The sequence below is a fragment of the Blastomyces dermatitidis genome (assembly GCF_000003525.1).
Source record: "Blastomyces dermatitidis ER-3 genomic scaffold supercont1.1, whole genome shotgun sequence".
NCBI lineage: Eukaryota > Fungi > Ascomycota > Eurotiomycetes > Onygenales > Ajellomycetaceae > Blastomyces > Blastomyces dermatitidis.
The window spans coordinates 7,404,704-7,415,664 of record NW_025544774.1 but is presented as its reverse complement, the minus strand read 5'-3'; the positions used below and the strand labels follow the sequence as shown (position 1 = coordinate 7,415,664).

Below are 10,961 nucleotides of genomic sequence, written 5' to 3'. Positions count from 1 at the left end.
TATATTCTGTATTTATTTCAGTTTGAACTTTCTGAGCTGTTTGAAATGATAATTACAGCTTAAGTAGCTCTTGTTCAGAGATATTGTATATATGTATTAATTATATTGAATATCTTCTATTCATGTGAGAATGCAGGAGTTGCTTGCAGACTTGTTATAAAAGTCTGTAGCAGATTAATTAATTTCGAAATCAACAATTCTTTTCAATCTGTGATGAGCAGCTGCAGAATCACTAATACAGTATTTCAGAATATAATTAGATCTTTCTTTTTTTTTTAATTTTAAGAGCATGAAGTGTAAGAATATAACAAATTAGTGTGAATTCTTATGCACAAAAGGAATATAACCTGATGGAGGTGATATATAGAGTAGTTGATTATATTATCAAGATCTATCTATTGTGCGGTCTTTTATGTGTGTAGGCGTTTGCCAAGCGATCGGCGTACACCTCGCTTAGGCGGAAGCGGTCGGCCCGTAGAGAGGGGAATCCAACAGGTTTTCTATAATAAAGAGAGATATAATTAATCTATTTTTCTTATATAGTTGTTGTTCTATAATTATATTTGATTATAAACATGCAAAATGATGAGAGGGTGGCGACTCACTTGCGTGGCCGACTTGCTTGTGAATACATTACCCTGTGTTTTCTGCCCCAACCTCTCACAGTAACATCCTCAGCATAATCACCTCAGCCCGGACTTCTCTGTTCTAGCCCAGACATGCCCGCTGGTTCCCTTTTTCAACTACGCTATCAAGGCTAAACTGCTCATCTGGCTTTGTTCCTTGTCGACCTTCTGTTCTTCTCACACCATTTGTCGTTCCTCCAATCTCTTGTTTTCCTTCTGCATTGGCGCTCTTTTACCCGTCTCTTTGCATCGATTTCTTGATATCCTCCCCATTGCAGGCACCGTGCCCAGGAAACTCTATAATGTTCAATCAAGAAAACTGAGTCGCAAATCAGTGGTACCGTGGGACCTAGTTCGTGTCAGGTTTCTTGTTTTGCCTGGAAACCAGCCTTGGTTGTCACAGGTCGCGCAAACAGACAGACTGTCTTGGGGTTAACCGCATTGGGTACAATGCGTTTCTGGGGGTTGGAGGGAGGTAGTTGACCTCTGTTTTGTAATTCTATCTTTTGTTTACCTTATATTGCTTTTTCTATTTCTATTTTTATTTTTATTTTTACTTTCATGTTTTCATGGTGTCTCTAATTTGAACATTATTCCCTGTTGTTTGTTGTTGCAATTGTTGACAGCCTTGAAACCAAGCTTTTTATCTCCGACTTTCGGCCTTTCAAGACGTCTATAATTCGCCTCTTCGTCTGGTTAAGTGATGCCACACAACCGATTCCTTCTACGTCTTCCGACTCCTCACCCTTCAGCGGTAGTCTATATTCGAGGTTCCTAGGGTAGCAGTTCTCGTGTTCTGGGGTTTTGTGAAAATGCAATCCCAATTCCGGCATGGGGAGCGAACACCGCTGACGCCCGCCCAGTCAGAAGGCAAAACACCTGGGGTTTTCACAGGGCCAGCGACGAATGAGACGCGGTTAAAACGGACTCCCAACCACGCCCTGCGATCGGAGAAGCAATCTTTGGGACAGTCTCATTCAAGATTGCAGGACGGAAATGTACAAAAGGAGACTGCTACAGCAAATGGAAGGCAGAGAACCAATTCGCTTCGTCGTGTTAAGAATAGTAGTGAAGTATTGAGGCAGAGGGCTTTAAAACGTTCCAACACGATCGATGTTACGCCAGAGGGCATTGGAACTGTAGGCCTGGGAGGTAGAGAAGCAAGACACTTCACGGTTGGGAACGTTGGTCATAACGGGAAATTGTACTTAAGGTATGAATGATGGAGATTTGGTTACTAGAAGGTGCAATATAATAAACTAATCGATTTTCCGGTTCAGACCCACGAACCAAGCCAGGCCGCAACCCTTGCCTCTCACCAAAACTCCTACCACACCTTCAAACAAGAATTACTTACACCCAGAACCCACACCGGAGGGTAGATGGGCTAGACATAGCATGTGGTCTAATTCCCAACTGTCAGAATTACGAGCTGATATAGTCCGCGAGGATAGCAACGAAAGCAAATATGACATCTCAACGACTCCGGACGACCAGGGGTCAAAGCGACACTCACTCGACGATATTCCGTCCGCGGATTCGAGAAATCGCAAAGAATTGCGGATCGTTATTGAGCGCCCCGAACATGAGCGCCCTAAATCGGCCGGCCAGCCTTCCATCCCGGCTATTGAAGTCACAATTCCACATTTTAGACTTGGGGGTTTCCGATTTACGCCAGAAGGTAACCCGACTCTCCGAAGCTCTGCCTATACCAAAACATCGGTATCAGAGCATTTTCGATCTTCTTCTATGGCCACTGAGAGTGATTATGGTATGATGTCCCACGTGCCCCAATCATTAAACCAATGTTCGCGGACCACTCGAACGTATTCAGTTATGCCATCCGTACATGCCAAGCCAAAGGCATTCGGCGAATTATCCACGGCGGCACCAGTGCAGTCCCCTGTGTTCTACAAATTGAGTGAACCAATAGAACCTTCTATTTTTGATTTCCTGGTTCAAATCATGGATGACCCATCGGTTGTTCGCTATGTCAAAGGATCAAACGAGATATCTGCCGCAACTCCCGCTCGAATAGTTGCTCAGATTTCATCGGACACGTTTATGGACTACGAATTAGTATCTGACTTCTTCCTAACATTTCGGTCTTATCTTTCGCACAGTAACCTCCTTTCGCTTCTGCTAGCGAGGCTTCAATGGGCGATCAATCGACTGGAGGATGACGGAAGGATTATCCGGATTCGCACGTTCGCAGCTCTAAGGCATTGGATTCTTAATTACTTTGTCGATGATTTCGTTATCAATCGTGACCTTCGGGTTCAATTCTGCAAAAAACTCAACCAAATCTATGAGAATGTCAGAAGCTGCAGCAACAACAGCTCGAGTGATCTCAAAATCCTTCTTGATTTGAAACGGTGCTGGAACGGCAGATGCGCTCTGTATTGGGACTCCCCAAACTTTGTTAATGACACTCATCCTGATGATAAAGTTGCCCCCGGAGGTGTTGCTGGCTCCAGGGATGCCCGCCTAAGTCGCTTAAGCGGCATACGGGACCCATCTCATATTATCGAATCACAAGCTGCAGGTGTGGTACCACTGAGTCCCGCCTCACCCATGAAGGTCGCCGATTATAAAGAGGGAGACGTTCAGTTTCCACATTCTCATACCCACAACTTTTCGACAGCGTCTGCTCGGGATCTACCACCATCATCGGAGAGCGTAAAGAGCATACAAACAACTTCGTGTTCGTTCCCGTCTAAAGGACAGAAACGCGAGTCCACACACTCGACCCGCCCAAAAGGCCCACATCCCGTATTAGTGGCATCTGCACCGCGTAGTTCTCATACATCCGCTGACACTCAAGCAACGGCACCTGTGATTCCCATATGGCGTCGACCCGCTCATTCCCACAAGCGAAGTGGAAGCTTCTCCGATTCTGTACGAGATGACCGGGCACCCTTACCAGCATTAAACCTAGACACTCAGGGACAATCGCTCCTCCAAACTTTACCTTACCCCGAAAGTATAATACGTGGTAATGCCTATGCTCCGGTGGATCCATCCGTTCTGACAATCGTACCTCCGTCGCCCCCCCTTGAAACGTCTCAATTCCATTTTCTACATCAGGAGCTAAGTCCAAAGGGCGATAATAGTGTAAAACCTGCACCAGGTGTCAAAACCTTCATTGGCACAATTCGTCGAGCTCTACATAATAGACAAAGTGGCAATTCTTCAAGCCCACAGGCAGCACACCCCAGTATGTTGCCGTCACTAAAAGGAAAAACTTCTGCACTCCCTCTTAACATCGGGGTCGGAGGCGATGTATACAAGGAAAGACGGTCAGGCCCAGATGCTAGAGTTCCTCCGCGGGTTGACATGCTGTGTGATGACGCTCTCCAGTGCTATCGCCAAGTTCTTATGCGAGAACCGCTGAATTCAGGTCCTGTATCTGAAGTCATAGCAACTGGAGAACTAGGAAAAGACAGATTGCCAATGTCTGCTGTTAGATTAATTCCGGAAAGCCACGTTGGATTCGGCCTCGGGTTGGGTAGAATATCAAGCCAACTAACAACGGGAAGCAAATCGATTGTTATAGTGGACGACACTCGTCCTGCTGTCCCGCTAATGTCTGGAGCACTGCAGACGCTTCCAAATGGTCACCACCACTTCCAAGAATCACCATTGCACAATTTTGAGGAGGCGATCGATGCGTCGTCTCCTATTTCACATCCAGACGCTTTGGTTGGTGTTCCTGGGCCCTCGTTGGAACGGTATGATGTAACTTCCATGTCTACAAGTCGAGATTCACGGCATTCAGAAGACTACGTTAGATTTTGGGATAAGCGATCCTCTTCTGTAGTTCGCAGTGGGTCGAAAACCCCGGTACGATCGGAATCGGGAAGTAGGCTGCGGAGGTATGCATCTTATCATAACGGGATGATAAATCTTAGAAAACACCCAAGCATTGACTCGACGGGCGAGGCTGCGTCACGCGGCGAATCTTCACGTGGGTCAGGAGAGAAGCTTCCTACTCGAATGCTTCGCCGTCGTCCTGGTGGGGATCTTAGGAAGATCCGAAACGTCCATGACCTTCAAGCGGTACCTAGAGCGCGATCCTTTGCATCTAGGACGTCGTACACGGATTCAATGGCAGAATCTCTCTTATTTTTGAATAGCGACGGTACGGCAGGAATTCCACCAAGTGGAAGGCGCGAACATGAAGAAATTCTCCTTCCCATGGAACGTTACTCGGCTGCTGGAACACGTCCCTCGCAACAGATACGAGCCTCCTTTGAGGCTGCAGTTGCACGATTCGCTAAGATCCCTGACGATGAAGATGGAGGTATCGAATCGACCCTTCTTAAATTGGAGGGCAAGTGGGAAAGACCATCGCCAAATACCCCTCGAGACTCTCAAGGTCCACTGAGCACAGGCGATATCCTCACGGATAAACACAACGATCGCAATGGGGAATTCTATCGTCACCAGTCCCTTGCCGAACCGAGCATTCTACCTACATACCAATCGGACAATGGTCGGACGTTGTCCGCACTTACTGCTCCCGATACAGAATCGTTCATAGGTTCTGAGGATTCGTATTGCTCAATCCCCCTCCTTGAGCGTGGTTTGAGCGACGAGTCGATGAAAAGCCCTGTTTTTAGTCCACCAATCCCTGTCCCACAGCCCTTATTTAGCCCGGATGACGATCCAGTGACTGACAAACTCGAGTCGTCTCATCCATCAATTGATATGGTGGAAGAGACGGAGAGTCTGAAACGGATCCCACAGGGCTCCACAGCTCCAAGACCCCCTACATTATCCTCTTCACTACACAAGCCAAATGACGATAATGATAAGGGTGACGATGATCACGGCTACGGCTCCGAGCTTTCCTCAGAAATATCAGTCATTGATAAGGACGAAGCGGTTGACAGGTATTATGGAACAGGCACGATTACTGGCATGGACGCAGCGCTACCGGGTCTGGGTGTTATTTCACATCCCTTGACGCACCCTCCCTCTCCGCCGATGACTGCACGGTATCACGGCTCGACGTCGTCTTATGCTGCTCCTGTGGACACGGTCCCATTCCAAAGGCAACCAATTACACCTGACTTGTCACCCAGTTGTAAAAACCTTCCTAGCACTACCACGCAACGAACGCTAGACATGCAACACCTTTCGAGTAATATCTTGTTTAGCTCTGAGGGGCAAACGTACGTCAAAGAAACCCCGGCCATGGTAGCATCGAACCATCATCATCTGCCATTCATTCTAGCATGCGAATCCCTCACTCTTGCTCAGCAGTTCACCCTCGTTGAGAAGGCTGCACTGAACGAGGTTGACTGGAAGGACCTGGTTGACATGAGATGGAGTCAGTCCTCGCAGTCAACACTCAACTGGGCAGACTACCTTTCGCAACATGATCGCAGGGGAATTGATATTGTTGTTGCTCGTTTTAATCTCATGGTGAAATGGGCAGTCTCGGAGGTTGTTCTGACAAGGAATATAACTGAGAGAGCGCAAACGATCACCAAACTTATCCACGTGGCCGTGCACTCGAGGAGGCTTCGAAACTACTCAGCTATGCTGCAAATCACAATAGCACTCTGCTCAGTTGATTGTACGAGGCTGACGAAGACTTGGGAGCTTGTCGCGGACGGCGAGAAGCAGCTGCTTAAGGATATGGAGACACTAGCCCAGCCCATTCGTAATTTCCAAAAGCTGCGGTTGGAGATGGAATCCACGAACCTACAAGATGGGTGTGTTCCGTTTGTCGGTAAGTAACTTTCATCCCCTCCCCGGCTTGAACAAACTCCCATAGTTCCTACGTAGACGGAAAATTGGCTAACCGCAGGTGTACCGGCACATTTAGGCCTCTACGTCCAAGACCTGACCTACAACTCCCAGAAACCTGCTCAAATAGCGAGTACACGAGATGGTGAGCCGCTTGTGAACTTCGAGCGGTATCGCACTGCTGCAGCGATTGTGAAAAGCTTGCTTCGCCTCATCGACGCTAGTACAAAATACACATTCGAGCCTGTCTTTGGGGTCATCGAACGCTGCCTCTGGATCTCTGCGCTACCTGACGAGAAAATCATGGCTCTGAGCAAAGACCTTGCGTAGTGAATACGCCGGTGTACTTTCTTCTACAACTTACCTACATGGTATTCATGAATATCTCCATATATTCGTTTTGAACAGCGGCTTTTCTTCCTTCCTGCTTTCCACTTCTATATCTATTTTTTTTTTTAATTTACTTGAACGAGTTTCTTTATAATCGTTATTTTCTAGGGGGCGGATTGCGATTTATTTACTTAAGCATTGTATCAATAAGTTATTACTGTGGCATTTTCAACTTTCTGAATGGCAATATGCTTGTTTTTCAACGTTCTAGTTTCTCTTTGCTTCTTCTTCTGTTTTGCTTGATAGATAGCATTTCGTCTCAATTGTTTGTTTATTTGTGTTTGGTTATCATAGATTTATTGGAATGCATGTAACGCATTTAGCCGTTGTTGCCTTCACTGTGAGGTCTAGATGGGGTTTTCAGAAGGAGGGGTGGGTTTCAGCGAGCCTCACTACCAAGTTGCCACTGTAATATTTAATCGTGATAATAATATGCGTGATATAAATAATTGGGCGCCTAGATATTGTGGCGGACATATTGCTTGCGAAAACAGAATTTTCCCAGCACCCCCTGAAAATTAGTAGCAAAACATCACAAAAAAATCAAAATATTCACATTTCTCTAGAATCATTCAATATTATTCAATACATGTCTTTTTCAATTAAATATCATTTAAATACACATCTTTCTTATCTTTATCATCAATATGCTATCTCAACTCAGTGATTTCACTGTCAATAAGATTGTATATCTTCTTAAGAATGATTATATATCTGCTGAGATTATATAAAGCATTGATTATTATCTGATCACTGTAGACTGACCGTGTGACTGTGTCTGAGATCAGAATCAAACTTTACAGTTATTACATTGTCTAAAAGTATTACTTTTGATCATAATTTGTATTCATTACATTGATCTTAAATCATGTTATTTCAAATATTAAAGATCTCAGATTCACTTTTCAAATAAAAATCTAGTCTTAGATAAAGAATATATTTGAATTCTTAGTCACATTTTCATTCTGATCTCATTATTAAAAATAGTACTAAATGAGATTATGAAATCATTTCTCACTTACATAATATCATAATATAGTACTTATTTGTTAAAAATTCAATAGAGAGTGTTATTAAATATTATTACTTTTCTGAATACAGATTATAATTAATATTATTTTAATTAAAAAAAAATATAAAATACAAAAAATAATAAAAAAATAAAAAATAAAATAATAAGAAAAAATCACAATAAAAAAAAAAAGAGAAAGAAAAAAGAAGAGAAAGAAAAAAAAGAAAGAAAGAGAAAGAAAAGAAAAATAAAAGAAAAATACAAAAATAAAAATAAAAATAAAAAAAATCAAGATTACAGAGCTGCAGCACTCTTAAAATATTCATTTCTCAGAGTTTTTATAATATTTATTATCAACTGTGTATTTCTCACAGTGAGAATAACACAGCTGTGATAAGTTATTATCTTAATATTATTTAATAAATAATCAGTATATATCTATATAAATGTAAATAATTAGAAAATATATATTTAAAAAGTATAATCAGAATAAACTCTGCTGTTACTTAAATAATATTAAGAATAGAATACTGAAATTAATAATTTCTCTCATTGATTTTATAAATAAGATGTATGAAGATAATCTTAAGAAATATAAGATTCTCTGACTTCTGATAAAAATGAATCTTATGAAGAGACTCTATTTTCATCATATCAGAGACTGAGTGTTATTAAAAAGTATTACTTTAATATATATATACTTACTACAGTGATTCATTCTCTGTATATATAATTAAGAGTTATAACTTTCTGACACTGTATAACTCTCTCTGAGATACTGCTGCTGATTTACAACTCACACAGTCTCTCAGTTCAGTATATACTATGTATATACAGCTCTGTATACTAAGACTGTATTGATCATTATAATCTGATATAATACTCACTTTTTACAGATTATGTTTTATTTAATTGAGAGAAAAGAGAGAATGTGACTGCTGTTTTATTTAAAGAAGAATAAGTAATTGAATCTATAGAAGATAATTTAATTTCTTCTATATTTAAAATTTAATTAGTCTATACTCTTCAATTTAAGAGTTTCTGAGAGTGTTTTAATAGTTTTCATATCAGCTTGAAATTAGTTATTGATTGAAGAAGAGAAAAGAGAGAAGAAAGAAATAAGAATAACTTATCTTTATAATATAAAAACAGAGAATTACTGTAATTATTTATTCTAGTAATAAAGATCTATTTTCTGCATGTATCTCTGATACAGATTATATAATAACTATATATAAAGAATATCAACAGTGTATGTATTGAATAAAGATAATGTTACTATACAACACTGTAGCTGTTTCTAAACATTGCTAAAAGCTGTTAATATTTTCTTTAAATCTCTTTATATTTGATAAGTCAGTAATATATTTCAACGTACTTTCTCTTTCATCATTATTATCATCACTATTATCATTATCATCATTATCACTATTATAATTACTATTATCATTATCATTATCATTATTATTAGTATTATTATATTATTTTTAACTGTCTCTTCTATCTTTATCTCTCTTCAATACTTACTGAAATCAATCATATCTAGACTGGCTACTGAGATTATAAATTTCATATTTAATCTCATTTGATCTGATCTCATACATTTCTTGGCGTGAATTCCGCTGAGACTGGCTATCAAAAAAAACATGTAAAGTGACTATATATCAGATCTTAAAATGAAATCATGACTTGAAAAAAATGAGAAAGCACTCTTATTTAGTCTCATTTAGTCTTATTCTTAGTATAAAGTTACTATTCTTAGACATTTTAAGGTTTTTTTTAAACTATTTTTAATTTTTTAAAAAGTAACACTTTTTGATAACACTTAAATGAGATTTAAAGTCATTTAAAGCAATAAAAATAATTTAAATTGAGAAGTGAAAATCATGATCTCATTTGAAAAATGTGATAAGAGTAGACAGTAAGTCTCACTGAGACAGTATGAAACTACTATCTAATGTTAAAACTGTGAAATGAAATCAGTTGAATTGGTAATGAGACTATCAAAAAATCTGGTTCTGATCTCAGACACGGTCACACAGTCAGTCTAATTCTATCATCTCTCTTCAAATATTCTACGGTTCTGCGGACTATCAAGGCGCATGAGCACTGTCACAGATTGAAGAGAGAGAAGAAGAAGATATTTAAGTAAGAGAAGACAGATTATAAGATATATTATAATACCTTGAAAAGACTCTGTAAGAAAGTAAAATGATAATGATTTTAAGTAATACTTCTGATAGATTTAAACTGAACGAAGTATAGAAATAATGTGAATAATACTGCTTATAAGAGATTGAAGAAGAAGACAGTAAAGAGTCTTATACAGTAGTAATGAGATCAGAAGAAGTTCTGAGAATGATTTGAGACTAAGATGAAGAGAGAAAGAGAGAAGAAGAGTGTTATTATAAATAAGTAACAGTAGAAGAAGATTGAGAGAGTGTTAAAGTAAGAGATAAAGAAGTTAAAACTGATAAGTTTTTTATTTATTGAGAGATAATAATTTTTAATAATACTTCTATTCTCTAATTGATTAGCAGAAGCTGATAGAGAAGAAGAGAATTAAGATCTTATTCAGATCTTATATATACTTCATGATTCAGAGTATTAAGAAGACAGCTCTACTCTCTGAGTATATTAATCTACTTATCACTAAGATGAAACCTGAGATAGTAGATTAGAAAATGCAGGATTTTCAGATACAGATTGATCTAGCTGAAGAAGAGCAGTGAGAACTCTTCTCTGAGAAGACAGTGAAGAGAGATTTTGAAATGATTATTATCTCAGATAAGAAGAAGAAGAAGAAGAAGAAGAATGAGAAATGAATTATAAAGAATGATAAGAAAAATAAGAAAGAGTAGAAAGATAATAAGTAGAAAAAGTTTTTTTCTTTTTATATTAGTTAGTTATAAGTTCATAATTATTAATAATTGAAATTAATTTTAAGTTTTTAAAAATTATTGTACAAGTTGTAATCAAGTCAGAAATAATACATATATATATATATATTTAACTATCATAATTCATAAATCACTATAATATATAAGTATCAACATTTTTTCAACATTAATATTTATAATATTAATATATTTTTAATAATATTATCTGATAATATAATTTAATAACACTCTCTTTCACAATATTAATATATTTCAAGAAATATAACAGAGATTAAT

General features: G+C 39.0%; 1 protein-coding gene across 2 annotated transcripts; it reads left to right on the top strand.

Moving 5' to 3' along the window:
* The first annotated feature begins 518 nt into the window (after positions 1–518).
* On the top strand, positions 519–7,422 carry BDCG_01043. 2 transcript variants are annotated; one of them, XM_045416552.1, is made up of 4 exons: positions 519–1,119; positions 1,266–1,839; positions 1,907–6,366; positions 6,463–7,415. In XM_045416552.1, exons 2-4 carry the CDS (start codon positions 1,439–1,441, stop codon positions 6,711–6,713), a joined length of 5,112 nt encoding a protein of 1,703 aa, XP_045279414.1. In that variant the 5' UTR covers positions 519–1,119; positions 1,266–1,438; the 3' UTR covers positions 6,714–7,415. The 2 variants fall into 2 exon arrangements, with proteins under 2 accessions (XP_045279414.1, XP_045279413.1); XM_045416551.1 differs by having other exon boundaries at positions 519–1,839; positions 6,463–7,422.
* The last annotated feature ends 3,539 nt before the right edge of the window (positions 7,423–10,961 follow it).

What these genes read in the sequence shown, in the direction of transcription:
- BDCG_01043 (XM_045416551.1), top strand. Translation starts at nt 1,439, where the DNA reads ATGCAATCCCAATTCCGGCATGGGGAGCGAACACCGCTGACGCCCGCC. An exon ending in AACGGGAAATTGTACTTAAG is followed by an intron (nt 1,840 to 1,906) that starts GTATGAATGATG and finishes TTTCCGGTTCAG; the next exon opens with ACCCACGAACCAAGCCAGGC. An exon ending in TGGGTGTGTTCCGTTTGTCG is followed by an intron (nt 6,367 to 6,462) that starts GTAAGTAACTTT and finishes CGGCACATTTAG; the next exon opens with GCCTCTACGTCCAAGACCTG.